The 18,054-nt window shown below is 32.9% G+C and overlaps 4 protein-coding genes across 4 annotated transcripts; 1 reads left to right on the top strand and 3 right to left on the bottom strand.

Annotated features, from left to right (window-relative positions):
• Positions 1 to 462: 462 nt before the first annotated feature.
• On the top strand, positions 463 to 1,365 carry LOC132943601 (uncharacterized). The gene is made up of 2 exons (XM_061012634.1): positions 463 to 1,102; positions 1,184 to 1,365. The coding sequence occupies exons 1-2, from the start codon at positions 463 to 465 to the stop codon at positions 1,363 to 1,365; spliced, it is 822 nt and encodes a 273-aa protein (XP_060868617.1).
• Positions 1,366 to 3,052: 1,687 nt separating this feature from the next.
• Positions 3,053 to 4,685, bottom strand: LOC132943592 (uncharacterized). The gene is made up of 7 exons (XM_061012627.1): positions 4,398 to 4,685; positions 4,203 to 4,335; positions 3,972 to 4,148; positions 3,822 to 3,924; positions 3,533 to 3,759; positions 3,235 to 3,502; positions 3,053 to 3,173 (listed from the first exon to the last, which is right to left on the bottom strand). Exons 1-7 carry the CDS (start codon positions 4,683 to 4,685, stop codon positions 3,053 to 3,055), a joined length of 1,317 nt encoding a protein of 438 aa, XP_060868610.1.
• A 1,389-nt stretch (positions 4,686 to 6,074) lies between these two features.
• On the bottom strand, positions 6,075 to 7,781 carry LOC132943582 (uncharacterized). Its single transcript, XM_061012620.1, has 3 exons — positions 7,655 to 7,781; positions 6,698 to 7,417; positions 6,075 to 6,592 (listed from the first exon to the last, which is right to left on the bottom strand). Exons 1-3 carry the CDS (start codon positions 7,671 to 7,673, stop codon positions 6,075 to 6,077), a joined length of 1,257 nt encoding a protein of 418 aa, XP_060868603.1. The 5' UTR covers positions 7,674 to 7,781.
• Positions 7,782 to 7,901: 120 nt separating this feature from the next.
• LOC132943573 (uncharacterized) lies at positions 7,902 to 11,022 on the bottom strand. The gene is made up of 3 exons (XM_061012611.1): positions 10,866 to 11,022; positions 10,612 to 10,797; positions 7,902 to 10,078 (listed from the first exon to the last, which is right to left on the bottom strand). The coding sequence occupies exons 1-3, from the start codon at positions 11,020 to 11,022 to the stop codon at positions 7,902 to 7,904; spliced, it is 2,520 nt and encodes an 839-aa protein (XP_060868594.1).
• Between the last annotated feature and the right edge of the window lie 7,032 nt (positions 11,023 to 18,054).

Below are 18,054 nucleotides of genomic sequence, written 5' to 3'. Positions count from 1 at the left end.
ATGGTCCGAAAAAACTTCCAAACGGAAATATTATCTTGGGTAAAAAAGAAGTAAAATTTATAGAAAACACTATACTTATTGACGGTACTGTTTACCCATCTACGTCGGGTCTTAATCAGTTATTATTTTTAAAAAATCCACTTATTTTTACTGATGGTGATTTAGAGGTATATAAATCTATATTAACTCAAACATCGGTACATTTATCTACAGTTGGAAATAAAATAAAAAAGGGTGGTACTAAATATTCAACAATTATTAGTAAATTATTCCCATCGGGTGGCGAGCTGTCTATGAAAATACAGAAAAATAACTTAGTGTATTGAGATAATCCAAACGAGTTGGTCGACCGATTACGTCTGCTTCTCGCGTCAAAAGCAGCTGGCAATACAAGCGTTTCAAACGAAATAATATCGATTTTCGACGAATTACACGAGGCCGGACTAATAAAGCGAATTCCCGATGTCTAAACGGGAAATCGCTAACGAACTTCACAAACCAGCAAGGAAAAATTTCACTAGGCGTCGAGTTAACGTCTATGGAAAAAATGATTTATGGCAAGCTGACTTGGTTGAAATGATACCATATTCAAAAGTAAATGGTGGTTACAAATACATCCTGGTTGTGATTGATTGTTTTACAAAATTTTCTTGGACAAAACCGTTAAAGTCTAAGACAGGTAAAGAAGTTACTAGTGCAATGTCTACAATATTACTTGATCGTTCACCGAAACTTTTACAACTCGATAAGGGAAAAGAATTTTACAACACTACTTTCGACGCTTTGAAGTATGGCATACACAAATATTCAACTTTCAGTATTCTAAAGGCCAGCATAGCAGAGAGATTCAATCGTACTTTGAAGGGAAAAATGTATAAGGAGTTCACTGCCCGTGGCTCTCATGAATGGGTTTCAATTTTACCAAAGTTACTTGACGAATACAATAATTCATACCATAGAACTATAGGAATGACTCCAATACAAGCAGATTCCAACCCCGCTTCGGTGGTAATAAAACATCGTGAAATTAATACTGTAAAAAATAAGTTTAAAGTTGGCGATAACGTTCGTATCAGTACACAAAAGGGCGTGTTCACAAAAGGTTATTTACCAAACTGGTCTACGGAAATATTCGAGATTATCAAAATAAATAAAACATTACCTGTTACTTATCAACTACAAGATTATATGGGTAAACCTATAGCTGGTTGTTTTTACTCTGAAGAAATATACAAGACCAATTTCCCAAACGAATATTTAATTGAAAAAATTATACGTAAAAAACATAATCAAATGTACGTCAAGTGGTTAGGATTCGATAATACACACAATAGTTGGATAAATACACGTGATGTTAAAAAATAGTGTCAGTCGTTTTATAACTATGAACGTGTTCGGTAGTTCTCAGGCGAGCGATGCTAAAAGAATTATATCAGATATTCAGTCAAGTAACAAAACGATACTAAATGACGTGAAACTCCAACAGAAAGAAATTGAAACTTTGAAAAATAATATTGTTAATCTACGTGATAAGATACAATTGCTTGAAAATAATATACAATCAAGTAATAAGTCTTTATTAAATTGTGAAAATCGTATGTCGCAGCTATTTAATGACTGTGCTGACAACAGTACAGCGATCGCTATCCGGGAGCAAGACGTGGCCCAATCAAAAGCTGAAATAAATCGTATAACCGGAATATTTGATGAAAATTCATTGCCGAATCACGGAACATATATTTCAGAATTAAATTCACGTTTGTTAATCCTGGAAGGCAAAAATATTACGAAAACTTGATTTTACACAAAATAAAATAGTTGGTTAGAGTCATGCGGTATTGAAAAATAATTTCAGTCGAGCTGTATACACCATCGTGTTTGGTAGTCTTTTGCCAGATATATAAACCTGAAATTATGTCGTCAGCCATCGCAGACATGCAATGCGTTCTTGGAGCAGGCAATAAATATTTTATTAAAGAATTATCTATAGTCGACATTGAAACATGGGCGAACCAACACTGGATTTTTAAAAATTCTAAATCTAAGCAGGACAACAAGAGTCGAAAAACTAATAAGTGGTTGGAACATAACTATCATAAACTTACTATAGAATATGGTGATGTTGAGTATGAAGAACTAAGTAGAATATTAAACTTTTTAAAGTTCTCATGCATTTACGTCAAAGGTGAGCAGAAAAAACAGAATTACAGAATTTATACCTCAAGTCGCACTAATCAACATCGAAGACCTTGGATGCCCACGTTTGGACCAATTATGTGACGATGAAACTCTACCTTGTTGTATTTTTCATATGGAATTTAATCCAAAACAATGTACATTCTATAAAGTATTTGCTATAAGGAAATGGTTTATAAATAATTCTTAAAAAATTGTGAATGTATACATTTTATTTAATAAACATAATTATATTTTAACATTGTTTTTTTAATTTATACACTAACATATATACATACATTTATATATATGTTAACATTTACAAGGCTAATTAAATATATTGGCTTCCATCTACCTGAAACAGAAAAAACATGGTTATAAACATTTATACAAGAAAAAAATATTAGAAAACATTGTAAACTATCGTACATATCTAGCAAAAGCATACTGATACGGTATAGAGTATTTACAAATTATACAAAATAAAAATTATACATTTACATGGATATTTACAAAGTATACATTATAAAGGTGGTAAAATAAAAAAAATATTACAAGAAAAAACATTTTAAACTAACTTATATATCTAACAAAAGCATACTGATACGGTATATTTACATAGTATTTACAAATTATACAATATAAAAATAAAAATTATACATTTACATAAAAAGTATACATTATAAAGGTGTTAATACTACAAATTTATACACTAATCTAATATTTTATAAAAATATTTACAAATTACACAATAATCTATTATCAAGTATTTACATTATGTAACAATTAATAGGATAATATTTACAAGTTATTTACAATAATCAATATATAACAAAACAATAAAACTATATAACAAAAAAAAAAAAAATAAGTAAAACTATTTAGTTGTGTAACAAAGAAGCTCCCTCATAAACTCTTTATCCAGTTTACTCCATCGTCGCCCTCTGTCATCTACCTCATAGTCGAGTTCAGACCATTCATCCTCGGGTTCATCTTCCCTATAAAATATAAAAGTAAAATCATTACGATAATTTAAATATATATTTTGTAATAACTTACTCTATACTATAATGCCCATGGGCTAGTGTGTGTATTTTGTCATCTAACACCACTCTCTTATCGTCATAATTGTTGTACGTTAACTTCTTTGTTTTTAACGTAACCAGTTGGTGGTTAAACGACCTGATCGAAACATTCTCCTTGTACGCCTCTAATCCTTCTTCCCCAAACAAACACTTTTTATGGTCCTCAAGAGTCATGTGGTTTTTAACCACATGAGGTCTGATACCCTTCGCCTTAATTTTTTCTCCTCCTCCTCCTCCTCCTACTATGTCATTTGCCACCTCATCCTCTGAACCAGCATATACATTAAACGCGTATGACTTGGCCCTCAACGCAACAAACTCTGTAATAATATTAGCATCCACCTCATCGGAAAAGAGTCCCGGATCCTTCTTTCTGCTTGCCACATAACACGGATGGTCAGTGGGCAAGTTAGCAGTGTCCATCCGGTCCAGTAGATTAGAATTAGCAGCTAAGTCTACATAAAAATCTTGGGTTTCAATATAATATATCAACGAATCTAGAAAAATAATGTTAAATAAATATATATTATATACATGAGTATAGTTTTAGTATATTTAACTGTGTCAGTGTACATTAATTTAATTTTGTCTCCATAGTGCCTCTGCATGACATCATAATGGTACTCATACATTTTCGTCTTGGATATGTCCAGCACAGCGAATCCTGTAAATAATAAATGATAAAAATGTAATTTAAAAAAGTATATTTACCAATAAATATAGGTTTATCAAATTTAATAATTTTGTTCTCCAGTGCGACCGCGTTCAGGTCCTCATTGTAATTAGTACAATACTTGAATGTGCTCTTATTTATCAACTTCTGTAACCTCTTTTCGCATGACACCAACTCCATCTTCATCTCTTTCCTCTTCGATTGCATAGTCTTCCCTAGAAAATTAAAATGTTGGTAAATAGTATAATAAATAGTATAAAGTAACATACCAAATACAGCATTGTTCATCGGCTTAAAAAAGTCTTTCTCAAAATCGTTCTTAGCCTTCTTCCTCATCTCTGTGTTTAACTTAATATATTTAGCCAGCCAATCTGACTGGTTAAACTGAATAACTCTGTGCACCTATTAAAAATAAGAGAAATGTTAAAAATCTGTTTAAAACCATATAAAATACAAATATTTACTTTTTCAACTATCAAACCATTCTTAATGGCCTGCTGTAGGTTCCTATAATGTATGATGTAATTCTCCTTTTTCTCAAATGTCTCCATCAACTTCCTAACCTTCGAGCCTCGAGGCACGCTGTTTTGTGGTAGGAAAGGCAGGTCGTTATGTCCGTTATGCAAGTGTCTTGGGTACGAAACGTCCACCTCATACACTCGTCCTATGGGGGAGGTGTCATCCAAATCATCCAATCCGTTTAACGTAGGTTCAACCCAGTTGAACCCACCGTACGGCATGTACTGGGACATTGCCCATCCGTACAAGTTGTTACCTATAAAATTTAAAAAATATTATTAAGTAAGAAAAAAATTAACAAGTTTTGAAAAAAATATACTCACAGTCCTGATATATTATCCACGATTTCTCCTTCGTTTCGTCATACCCCGGGGTCTTTACATTGTTCGCCTTCGCATATCGCTTGCTCGCCTGCACCAATCCTCCACGTATACCTTTAACAAATATAATATAAGATTATTATATATTAATTTTTAAAAAATAATATACTGACCATTTTCGAACATCAGCAACATGTCGTAATCATGCAATAACTGGAGCTTTTGCCCCGTGAACTTAAGCCTGGGGCGGTGAAATAATGGGCGGCGTCCAGGTTATACGCCCTCATGCACACGTCGCACAGTGGGAGGAATTGAGGTTTTACCACGACAAAAATATATTTCATAATAAAATCAAATTATATTTATTTAATTATAGTTTTAAATATGTTTTAAATATGTTATAATTTATAGGTTTATATTTACAAAAGAAAATTAATAAAATAGCTAAGTTCTATTAGTTGTGTGAAAACACAATAGGTAAATAGGTACAATATTTATTTTATAAAAAATGTTATTCTGAATCAGAACATATGTCTGAATCTTCTGTTTCTTCATCATTATCTATAATTATTAATTGTTTTACTGAGGATGGTAATTCTGTAAATGGTGTTTTCAAAATTTTTCGCTTAGAAGATATCACTGGGTCTGAACTTATTAATAGAGCATCCATTAAATCAGTATTGGTACTCATTCTTGATGTTTTGCGCGTATGATTTTCCCTAAAATTTTTATAATTTTTATTACATGCTTCTTGCGCTTCTTCAGATAATAATCCTATTGGTACAAGTGCATTTTTTATAACAATAGAACCATGTAACAAAATTTTATGCATACTGGGAGGCATGCGATACCAATTATACAACCCAATGTATAATTCGGCTGTTTCTTTACAATATTCATCGAATGACTCAAAATGAATTTCATATCCACTAGATATTGCAATTAATATATCACCTAATTTTTTAATCAAATTTAAATCAACACCTGTTATTTTTGCCGACATTTCTGCATTTTTAAAAAATCTCCTTGCCACATTCCCAGTATTAGATGTACCTTGACCTTGTACTATTTTATCAACTTTTATCCCCATATCATTCCAAAATGTTTGTTGAATATTTTTTTTTTGTTGTAAAACTTTCCCTTTCTCTTCTTTAGACATGCGACTGGTTGATTCGTGGATATTTAATTTATATGAAATATTTAAAATGCATTTCAAAAAATTGATCCACGCATGCAATGTAGAAAGCCCGTATTTCAAATTATCTTCATTAATTTTAAATTGTTGTATATTTTTTAAATCGTTCATATTTTGGGTCCACAGTTACAAATAAAACATCTTTGACTTGACGTATCAGTTAAATTATTTATAACTTTTCCATCTACCATTGTCATAACTAATTTACAGTGAACAGGAACAGAAATATTATTTAAAACAATTTCAATTGGGACTAATGCTTTTATTTCATTTTCAATTGCCTCAACTTCTTTGCAAGTATTATATTTTGTTTCTTTTTTATACAAAAATTTGATGGGTCTACAGTAACGTGTGGAAGATGGTGTTAAATTTTTCCATAAAATATCATTTGTGTCATCAGTCATACCAAAAGTTAATCGCAAAGGAACAAGCGAAAATAAAAACATATTTGCATCGGTATATTCTACATCTTGTTCATAATTTTGTTCACTGTCATCAGTGTCGTTATCTCCATCACTATTTGAATGTGGATCATTTAGGGTTAAATTTTTATTCTGGGTAAATGCTTGGTGATATTCGGTTTGACCAGAACTTCCATCACACCCCCATTTAAAAATAAACTCAGCTTTTACATATTTTTCAAAAAAATTAAAATCCTCAGGTAAATCGAAAGTTTGGAAGACTCGTCTAACCGTATGGTCCAATAAACTTTGGAGAGGTATAGACACACCAAATTCATATATTTCTATATCCTCAGGATAACACAATTTTTTTGCTTCACGTATTCGATCATATGAAGGATACACATTTACCCCATGTTCTTTTAAACCTAATCGAGTCTGGTGATACACATTTTTTGTCATACGACAGTTAACCATATGAGCCAGCGCTTCATCTACGGTATATGGTACTATAATATTATTTTTTCCTAAGGATTCACGAAAAGTTTTCCTAATTTTTGCAGGACGACTTGGAGAGTATTCAGTTGACTGTTTCAATAAATCGGCTGCTGCATGTTTACCTTTTTTAAAAAGTGATACTCTTGTTGCACGAAGTAATCTATCTGGTGATATTGTCTCCACTAATGGTTTAACTTTACGAATTTTAGCTCTTTCAGATAAGTCTGAAAATGGCTTTGATGGACGACCACGAAGATCAACAGCTTTTTTTTCTTTTTTTGGCAAATCAAATTTAGTATCTAACCATCCCTCGTATTTTGAAATAAATGTACTTGCAGTACGATTGACCGCTGACCATTTACGATTTAATGTAGTAGTATATGCCAAAATTTTTGCATTCAATGCGGCTTCATATTGTTCATCAATAGAATATTTAATATTGTTTTTAATGTAATCGAATAAGAACGAACGACTGTCGACGGAACACGGATTTAACTGTCGCGGACGTTGTGGACATCTCAGCGCATTGAATAAATCGCGGTATGTAATACCTATAAAAATAACTACACATCAAATGGGAAACTTTGGGCAGATCATATTTTAAAATTGACTTATTAGTAAGTTTACTTATACTATATGATAAAAATTAGAGAGCTAATTTACGCTATTTTTTTTTAAGATCAATTTAATTATAAAATAAATTATTTATTTTGATATTTCGTAATTGAAGTTTTAATATTTAATTTTTAATTGAAGGGATAAATAAATTATTATTAACTATTACATACCTTGTCCAGTAGCTTCCATGGTATAAAATAAATAAACTCAATAAACTTAATAATTTAAGATTTCGTAAAACTGAAAACAAGCATTAACATTAACCGTGTGTACTATGTAGAAAATAGCTAGGTAATGATGATTATTCCGTCGCGGCGTCGCTCTGGTTACTAATAGTATTGATATAAACTTATATAACTTTAGATAAGGATCTATTTTAAAACCAGTAGATAATCACAAATGTTATGTAAGTAGTTTTTATCTATATTTTGATATATTTTTTTTTTTATTTTTGTCGCGGTAAAACGTCAAATCCTCCCACTGTGCGTCGCGGAAGTTTTCAAAAACGTCCGCCAACAACAACACGTCGATTTTAAGATATAGATCGCTGCACTTCCCCAACGTCGTACAGCTGAAGTGGTTCCAGACCTCCTTCGCGTGTTCAAACTCCTTCTCCTTAATCCCGGTCTCTGTCAATGTACTATAAAATTCTCTCTTCCTCGGTAACCTCGTCTCCTCCAGCCGCTCCCAACTATCCGTGTACTCGTACGGGTACACCCCCTTACGAGTCACGAGCGGCATATCTCCGGTGACAAAATGTTTGGCTGTCTCACGGAAGTTCTCATGTTCGGGTGTAACTAAATTTTCAGCCAGGGACGACAGACTCGACGCCATAAACCTGAACGGGTCGATAAACCGAACAGTGAAGGTACTACTTATATATTTCGAGAAAGATATAAATTTCTCTTCACTGTTCGGTATAACGTTGATAGTTTGAGTATCATACCCAAGTTCGGTGATTATGAAGTGCGAGTCGTAGTTTGTGAGATTATGAAAAAAGACAGGGACAAATTTAGGCTGTTGCAACTCTAAGTTACACCTAGAGCACAAGGTCTGCATAAATTTGCCCGTTAAATGATCATGATCCCTAACCTTATCGCCCCCGACTAATATGCATTTGCATAAGTTACACTCTATACACTCTTGATGTGTTTTTTCTTCGTCCTCGCTTATGATTATGGGGGTATTCGTCTTCATCAGATTTTCGATTTTCAGGGCCACCTCAACTATCGTCTCCACAAAATGTTTCGCCACGTCCGTCCTGTCTTCGCTGCCTCTGTAGATTACCGGCCCCGCCGGTATCTCGTACTCCGCCAATAATTCCGCCGGTACGTCATCGCTCGCCTTCACCAAAAACCCGTAGCTCATAGCTTCGTGTTTCTGTATAACTGTGGTACTCTCCCCCCTCTTCTCTTCCGTCTTCACCAGCAATGACTCAAAATCTGCGTATATAACAAACGGGTGCCTGACCGTTTTTTTCCACGCCCTGAACTCAACACAATCACCCTCCTTCGGCATCTCGGGTAAAATGGGTTTATGCGCCCCACAAATCAATTTATGTTGGTCCAGGGCCTCCTGTCCGCTCAACTTGTATTTGAAATTTTGCTTGTCAAAGCTGGTGAAGCACCTTTTACAAAAAATGACACTCCCATTGTGTCTCGTTTTCTGCGCACGTATGAGCCGGGAAAAATTTGAAATGTACACATAGTGCGAGTTGTCGCCGTCCGTTACCAACAACAGGTCGAAGTGTTCCTTTTTTTCTTCGTCGGCTACACGCAGCGGATACACTTCGTACGTTGGGTACTTACGGGGCGCCTGGAACTTTTTGTTGAGGCCGTATACATTTATCGAGACGTTATTATTATTATTTTTTTCAAATTTGGTGATGTCCGATAGTGGTGTCGGGAACGCTATACCATCAAAATTGTACTTGCCCTCATGCTGACTATATTTATCTCCCTCCACACGAAATGCCGACGGCCCCGTAACATGTCTCGCTAAAATTGCCCACTTGAAACACTGTTGGTCCGAGTTTTTGGGGTTGATGGTTCCCCGTTTTCTATCTATATATTCCGGCAGCTGAATATATGACGATCCACCCATCGGCATATATTTATACACCCCTACTAATAGTCCGTCTATCGACTCTAGGACGAATCCACTACCCCTCCCGATGTAATCGTCTTTCTCCTGAACCAACTTCATGTACGCCCTCTCTACAATAGTTCTAAAATCGCTGTCAGGGTAAATTTCTGTCGCCACTGTTTTAAAGGCCCGGTTCTCCGACGAATTGGGGACGTTGGGCCGGTTGTATGTCGTCTCGAGTTTAAGGTTAAATTTTATTGAGTGTTTTTGTACGGAGGTCTTTAATAAATTTATTAGTTCAGGCATGAGGGGTCGAAGAAAGTCTGAATAAATCGTTGTATTCCCGATATTTTTTGCATAGTACCACACGATTTTACGGCTCGCAGACGACAAAATTTCTACGAACCCGGGAGCCTTAACGAGATTCAACCTAGTCTTTTTAGCGTTAGCAGCCGACACCGTGTTGGCCGTAGAAACGCGTTTCCCGTTGACGGTAACGGTGTAAGAATCTTTAAAATAAAAAAAACCTAATATTAATATCTAATGAAAATAATAAATTGACTAATCTATTAAAAATCTAATTATCCTCACGAATCTTAAAAAATCTACTGATATAACTACGAAGTTATAACAAATGTTGACATATAATAAAATCACGCGATGAAAAAATTAAATCTACCAAACGATCTGACAACCGGTGCAATGCCGGAATACTCCAACTATTACCCCATAGGATGCGACGTGTGAATTGATCGATATAATGCCGGAATACTCTAACTATTATACCATTGATCGTTTCACAGACCTTTTGATAAGTTTAAAATAAAAAAAAATAGAATTTATATTTAAAATTTATTATAAATCTAAGTAATTGATTAAGTGTTGTACGATAATTTGTTGAATTTTAAAAATCTATTTAACGACAATTATTTTTAAAAATCTAATTGGTCGAGCAATAATACTTGTCGGTATATCTTTTTAAAAATGATCCGTTAAAATCAGCGGGTCTTTTAAAAATCTAATTCTTATAAATAAAACTAACCTGTATCCTCAAATTCATCCATTGCGTTCATACATATTTCGTCTTCGGTTAACATGTTGGAGCCACCGGCCGGGACATCAGGTACAAATATTTGCGGCGCAATCTGGACCTGTTGAGCTGGAGTTGGTTGAGCGGTGATCGGCGCAGCGGGCATTGGTCTCAAATGAGCCGGAACGTTTACCATACCTTAGGAAAAATAATATAAATTAATATTGTATAAGATAGAAATAAAACTTTATATTATTAATACATACCATGAATATTCTTCGTATGTTTGTTGAGCCCGGTTTTGTATGTGAATGTTAATGGGCAAGCAGTGCACGGAAAACGTACACCTGCATGCCTATTTTGATGTGCGACTAAATTACGTTTTGTGGTGAAAACCGACGGACACTGTTCGCATTTAAACATGTTTAAAATGTTTGAAATAAAAACGAGATGAAAAATAATATAGTGTTTAAACACTGAAAAAATTAAACACTTGAAAAAATTGTAAAAACTGTTGAGTAAGGACTGTGAAAACACGGAGACAGCAAAGGCAAAGTAAACGTAAAGGTATGGGTGTCTGGAACAGACTGACTTGTCTTGGCGGACAACGGAGCGAGTGTCCAGAAATCTCGGCATTTTTGGTGAGGGTAGCATTTCAAGCCGCGGGTTACCAAAATATTAATCGGGTATTTACTATGATAAATGTGTACATCACTAGTTATTACCAATTATTTTAAACACATGTCTCGCTATAGAACGTTATGGCGACAGAAATTTAAGGTTAAAAATATACAAAGGGGTGTAGTCTCGACCCTTGTTGAAGAATGATACAATAGTTAGGGTATGTCGGGACACACACGTCGTTGCCTGTATAAAATATACAAAGGGTTGTAGTCTCGACCCTTGTTGAAGAATGTTATAATGTTTTAAATTATAAATAATAATAATGATATCGAATATAGGGTTCATGGAAATACCAAAAAAAAAAAAAAAGATAAATAAAGCTAAAAATAACACATATATAATACAGTGCCCAATGCTCTGAAGTATTGCAGTGGGACAGTAAAACATGCTCTTTCATATGAGACTATTGAAATTATTACTGCTATACCAGTACTGTGTTAATTTGAATGGTTTATATTCTACTGCTATAACAGTAGTGATATATGTACATCAACTTTTGAAATTACTGCTATAGCAGTAGCTGTCCACGAATGTGTTAAGAATCATACTAAAAGTAAACCGGCTCTGTAGCTTAGTTGGTTAAAGCGCCAGAATGTAAGACGGAGATCGAGAGTTCGAATCTCTCCAGGGCCTTTTTTCAATATTTATTTTTTTTGAAAAATGTATATAATATATGCGCATGCGCGGAAATATGTGATCAGTGACGGGGATAATAATAATAATATTCATACAGCTATATACGTTAAGAATCAAAGGATTAGTACATCAGGTCTGTGGCCTAGTGGGTTAAAGCTTCAGTTCTATAGCTAGGAGGTCGAGGGTTCGAATCTCGCCAATCTTTTTTTCAATATTTATTTAATGAATAAAAGTTTACAATTATATGCATGATAATATACACAATAATATGGTGTGTACAATAATTCATACGACTGTTAGATAAGAGACTATGTGTTGTACGCATGCGCTGTACATTACGTCCGTCACGTGACGGATCAGGCGGCGGCGGCGGCATGACGAGGACGAGCAATGGCCGTGGATGAGTATGGACGGGGTGGGGTAAAATATACGTCGCGCACGTGCGCGATCGGGCGGCGGTGATGACGAGGACGAGCAATGACGAGCAAGGATCAGCAAGGATCAGCTAGCATCAGGGGATCAGGGGGCGAGCAATGACGAGCAAGGATCAGCAAGGATCAGAGGATCAGGGGGCGAGCCTTCTGAACTCTCTTTTTAATACTACTGAACTCAATCTATAACATGCTCTATAGGTTATTAGAACTCAAAGAATTCTGTTTGTCACATGAGGAAACTAACCCAGACCTACATCTAAAAAACTGTGAATGGGAGTCTATACAAATTGTTGTTAGTTAATTAAATAATTATATTAATTTCTAAAATATTAATTATCTTCTTTTAATCATAAATATACTTATTTTGGGTGCCAAATTAATCTTTTTATAATATATATATATATTTTTTTTTGTTTATAAATGTATTCTGTAATTACTTGCACTTGTTAATTTTTAAAAATGTTATTCAGGTAAATGCTTTACATCCAGTGAAAACTGCAACACTTGCATTGCAAAAACAAAACTTAACAATTGGTGATTTTTATGCCATCTGGTTAAAATCCTGAACGCAAATGGCTCCATATTAGCCAAAAAAATAAAATCTTTGATGGATAAGAGAATTCAAGAAAATTATTTATCAAACAGCATATTTTTAGCAGGTACCTAATACATCAAATTAATAATTAATAATTAAACATACATAATAACAATAGATTCATATATTGTTTTAGCGATTTTTGTTAATCCTCGATACCAGTGTTTATTAACTCCTGAACAACAACAAATAGCTATAACTCGTCTTGTTGAAACATGGGAGACATTACTTCTCTTAAAGAAAAGAGACTCTCCTATTGACGAGTTTCCAGAAATTACCGGTAAAAAATGAATGCATATTAATTATTTACTCAATAAAAATGTTAAAATTGTTTAGTTGTTAAATGTTTTAAATATTTAAGAATTCTAACGGACTAATACATTAAATTACTTCCTGGATAAATTATCAACAATTTTGTTGTAAATACATCACTGCAGGTGATATGAATATTATTCTCATATAAACTAAATATAAAATAATGGAAATTCTGAATAAATCATGTTGATATTTTATTTTATTGGACATTTAAATAAGAATAAATAAATTTTTACTTAAAAAAAAAATATGCTGATTTCTAGAATAATCTGTAAAATTTTATATAATACAGTTATTTGTTAAGTAAAGTAGTTGAGTTAATTCTGTATTAAACTTTATTTTTAGCTAATGATAAATCAACCATTGAGAGACCGCCATGAAGTTGGCCCTTTCACTTTTTCAAAAAAAGTTTTGCACAGTGCCAATATTTTGCAAGTAATTAGCAAGAATTTGCAAGTCCAATCCCAGAATTTGCAAGTCAAAAATAAAGGAGTTATAAGGGGTGGAACCGAGGAAGGGCTAACTTCACGCAGCCCTGACTTGTTGTCAGAAACTTTTTAAACTGGTGTCAAAACACTCGTTATAATTAGCAAGAATTTGCAAGTCCATTCCCGAAATTTGCAAGTCAAAATTCCTATCCCTACGATTTTTCAAAGTATTTTTCCCAGCCCTGAAATGTTGTCAGAAACTTTCAAAACTGGTGTCAAAACACTCGTTATAAATAGCAAGAATTTGCAAGTCCACTCCCGAAATTTGGAAGTCGAAAATCTCACCCCTACGATTTTTCAAAGTTTTCCACCCCAGCCCTGACTTGTTGTCAGAAACTTTCAAAACTGGTGTCAAAACACTCGTTATAATTAGCAAGAATTTGCAAGTCCACTCCTGAAATTTGCAAGTCAAAATTCCTACCCCTACGATTTTTCAAAGTTTTCCACCCCAGCCCTGACTTGTTGTCAGAAACTTTCAAAACTGGTGTCAAAACACTCGTTATAATTAGCAAGAATTTGCAAGTCCACTTCCGAAATTTGTACATCATATATTTTTCTTAGTATTATCATTCTCTTATTTTAGAAGTTATTGGGGGGGGGGGGGGAAGACACAAATTTTACCACTTTGGAAGTGACTATCACGCAAACTATTCAGTTTAAAAAAAAAGATATTAAAAACCTCAATATCATTTTTGAAGACCTATCCATAGATACCCCCCTCGTATGGGTTGGATGAAAACAAATTATTAAGTTTCAGTATGGGCAACCCCTAAAATGTATTTTTTTTCTATTTTTGTGTGAAAATCTTAATGCGGTTCATAGAATACATCTACTTACCAAGTTTTAACTTTTAACAGTATAGCTCTCATAGTTTCGAAGAAAAGTGGCAGTGACACCATGACGGACAGACAGACAGACATGACGAATCTATAAGGGTTCCGTTTTTTGCTACGGAACCCTAAAAAAACAGAATTTCAAACTTAATAATAAGATTTTGAAGATTTTTTTAACCATAATTTCCAAAGAAAATTTAACCGACTTTTTTTAAAAGTGCCATTATTATACTTATAAAAACAAACATTTTAAAAAACAAAATTCATAAAAATCGCTTTGGAGCTAAATAAACTGGTATGGTTTCAATAATTCATATTTTCATGTATTACTTTTCTCTTAAATCTCTAGAAAAACAAGTGTTAAATAAACATTATAATTTATAATATTACATTTGACATATTAAAAATGAATACATTGATATCTTTATAAGCATTTAATTTTTTTTTCTTATTATCAAAATAAATTACTGTACATATTAATTAAATAGCTATCAAACTGAAACTCATAACTATGTTAATACCAATGTTAATTTTTTACAAACCTAATGATTCTAAGTAATTATTTGTGGTGGGCTAGTTTTGAAAGTGTCTGACAACAAGTCAGGGCTGGGGTGGAATACTTTGAAAAATCGTAGGGGTGAGATTTTTGACTTGCAAATTTCGGGAGTGGACTTGCAAATTCTTGCTAATTATATCTAATAATATTTATCTTAAACAACCTATAATAAATTCTTAAATGATTTACATTGTAATTTAAATTATTTCATTTTAAATTATTTTTTACATTTAATTATTTTAGCATAAGTACTATAGCTTACTAAATGCCATAATTATGTAATATAATATGTTAAAGTATAATTTTGACTTGCAAATTTCGGGAGTGGACTTGCAAATTCTTGCTAATTATAATGAGTGTTTTGACACCAGTTTTGAAAGTTTCCAACAACAAGTCAGGGCTGGGGTGAAAAACTTTGAAAAATCGTAGGGGTGAGATTTTTGACTTGCAAATTTCGGGAGTGGACTTGCAAATTCTTGCTAATTATAATGAGTGTTTTGACACCAGTTTTGAAAGTTTCTAACAACAAGTCAGGGCTGGGGTGAAAAACTTTGAAAAATCGTAGGGGTAGGAATTTTAACTTGCAAATTTCGAGAATGGACTTGCAAATTCTTGCTAATTATAACGAGTGTTTTGACACCAGTTTTGAAAGTTTCTGACAACAAGTCAGGGCTGGGGTGGAAAACTTTGAAAAATCGTAGGGGTGAGATTTTCGACTTGCAAATTTCGGGAGTGGACTTGCAAATTCTTGCTATTTATAACGAGTGTTTTGACACCAGTTTTGAAAGTTTCTGACAACAAGTCAGGGCTGGGGTGGAATACTTTGAAAAATCGTAGGGGTGAGATTTTTGACTTGCAAATTTCGGGAGTGGATTTGCAAATTCTTGCTAATTATAACGAGTGTTTTGACACTGGTTTCATAAGTTTTGGAGAAAAAGTAAGGGCTACGTGAAGTTAGCCCTTCCTCGGTGCCACCCCTTATAACTCCTTTATTTTTGACTTGCAAATTTCGGGAGTGGACTTGCAAATTCTTGCTAATTACTTGCAAAATATTGGCACTGTGCAAAACTTTTTTTGAAAAAGTGTAAGGGCCAACTTCACGGACGTCATTGAGAGTACTATTGAAAGTAGCCAAGACTCTACAGATCCATTTGAAGATTTTTTATCATCACAAGCTTCTCTTACATCAAATTCATTTGCCTCGTCCTTAACAGTAACTTCTGAGAGTTCTGAAAGTATATTAAATATATTGAATGGTTTTAAAAATGTTGAGCGCATTTCTTATACTGCCGATATTTTGCAATATTGGAAAACACGACAATTAACAGATCCAGAACTTTATCAATTAGCAAGTGTAGTCTTAGCAGTTCCAGCGACTCAGGTTTACATGATTATTTATGTTTTACCTTATGATAATATTTATTTTGTATTTTATATTTGAACTTCTACAAGTTGTACAATTACATTTTCAGGTCAGTGTAGAAAGGAGCTTTTCTGGATTGAAATTTGTTGTTTCTGATTTGAGAACATCATTAGATCCAGAACTTTTAGAAGCAATCATGCTGGTTAGAAGCAATGAAAAATTTAAATTATGTCATTAAATGATTAAATTGTATTGTTATTTATGTTTACGGTTTTATTTTAATAAATTTATAAAGAAAACAATTATTTTGTGTGGCCCTACACAATTTTATCCAATAGTAACTAATATAAAATGTTGTACAAGTTGCCAAAATAAATTACTCTGATATTGGAATTTCTAGGAATTGGATATATATGATCGATAACTTCTAGATGGTAAAACAAATTTGTCAAAGGCTAATTTAGACTATTTAGTATAACATATGTCATATGCATCTGCTATTCGTTAATAAGAAATCAATTTCAAAAAATTATAAGTTTAAAATCTAATATGTATACATTCATATCTTTTTGAATTGTTTTAAGTAACATTTTAATTAATTATTATTATTTAAATTCTCACTAAAAACTCATAAAATAAACTTAATAGGTAGATACTGATATAATTTAATAATTATATGATAATAGACAATAGTGTATAATTATAATAATTTGTTAAAACTTACATATTTCCTAAAAAAATTTAATACTGAATTTAATAAAAAACTATTATTTGGCTGTATGATGCAACCATTAATAATTAAAGATTAAGAATTAAGATAATATTCTGTACTAATATTTAGATACTCTAGTCCATAGATGGCATAGTAACCTAACCTAACCATAGTCATTATTAAGTACGTACTTAATATTATTATTACTTATTAGTAATGACTAATGACTATAGTATTTAGTCAAGAAGCTTTTATTGTTTAACAAATTTTAGTCAAAAAGTAGAGTGTGAAATTGATTTCAATACCGAAATCAATATCAACATTTCAATAAATTAAAACTGATTGAAAATTGACTCAAAATTTAAATAAAAAAAAAATTAAAATCGAAACCGAAATTTCTCAATACCGGCATATAAAATCGAAACCGAAATCGAAAATTTCTCCAAACTGGTATACAAAATCGAAACCGAAACCGAAATTCCTTAATACCGGTATTGAAAATTGAAACCGAAATCGAATATTTTCAAAACCGGTATTCAAAATCGAAATCGAAACCGAAATTATTTCAATCGGTTTCAAGCCCTGATTATATCACTGTAATAAAGATTATTATTATTATTAAAACTGACAAAATAATCGTGCGATTACAAATCGATAACAATAGAAATTTTCCAATTATTTTCTTTTTATACATTTGTTCATATAATTAAAACACCAGAGTATTTCAATGAACCATTTTAAAAACTTGTCCTACTCTCTATTTGAATTCCATAAGAAAACGTGTAAAATGAAGGTTTTGGAGACCCTACGTGGCGCTATTTACAAGTCACATCGACGGG

Source organism: Metopolophium dirhodum, chromosome 1, assembly GCF_019925205.1.
Source record: "Metopolophium dirhodum isolate CAU chromosome 1, ASM1992520v1, whole genome shotgun sequence".
In the NCBI taxonomy this organism is placed as follows: Eukaryota; Metazoa; Arthropoda; class Insecta; order Hemiptera; family Aphididae; genus Metopolophium; species Metopolophium dirhodum.
This window is presented reverse-complemented; position numbering and strand designations above follow the sequence as displayed.

Excerpts from the sequence above, each read along its gene's own strand:
- LOC132943601 (XM_061012634.1), top strand. The coding sequence starts at position 463 with ATGTCTAAACGGGAAATCGCTAACGAACTTCACAAACCAGCAAGGAAA. Across the intron at positions 1,103-1,183 it reads AAAGGGCGTGTTCACAAAAG|ATTATATGGGTAAACCTATA; the intron begins GTTATTTACCAA and ends ATCAACTACAAG.
- LOC132943592 (XM_061012627.1), bottom strand. The coding sequence starts at position 4,685 with ATGTCCCAGTACATGCCGTACGGTGGGTTCAACTGGGTTGAACCTACG. Across the intron at positions 3,760-3,821 it reads AAATTAATGTACACTGACAC|AGATTCGTTGATATATTATA; the intron begins AGTTAAATATAC and ends CATTATTTTTCT. Across the intron at positions 3,174-3,234 it reads CATGGGCATTATAGTATAGA|GGAAGATGAACCCGAGGATG; the intron begins GTAAGTTATTAC and ends TATATTTTATAG.
- LOC132943582 (XM_061012620.1), bottom strand. Across the intron at positions 6,593-6,697 it reads TATAGAAATATATGAATTTG|CTGAGTTTATTTTTAAATGG; the intron begins GTGTGTCTATAC and ends AATATGTAAAAG.
- LOC132943573 (XM_061012611.1), bottom strand. The coding sequence starts at position 11,022 with ATGTTTAAATGCGAACAGTGTCCGTCGGTTTTCACCACAAAACGTAAT. Across the intron at positions 10,798-10,865 it reads ACATACGAAGAATATTCATG|GTATGGTAAACGTTCCGGCT; the intron begins GTATGTATTAAT and ends ATTTTTCCTAAG. Across the intron at positions 10,079-10,611 it reads GGATGAATTTGAGGATACAG|ATTCTTACACCGTTACCGTC; the intron begins GTTAGTTTTATT and ends TTTATTTTAAAG.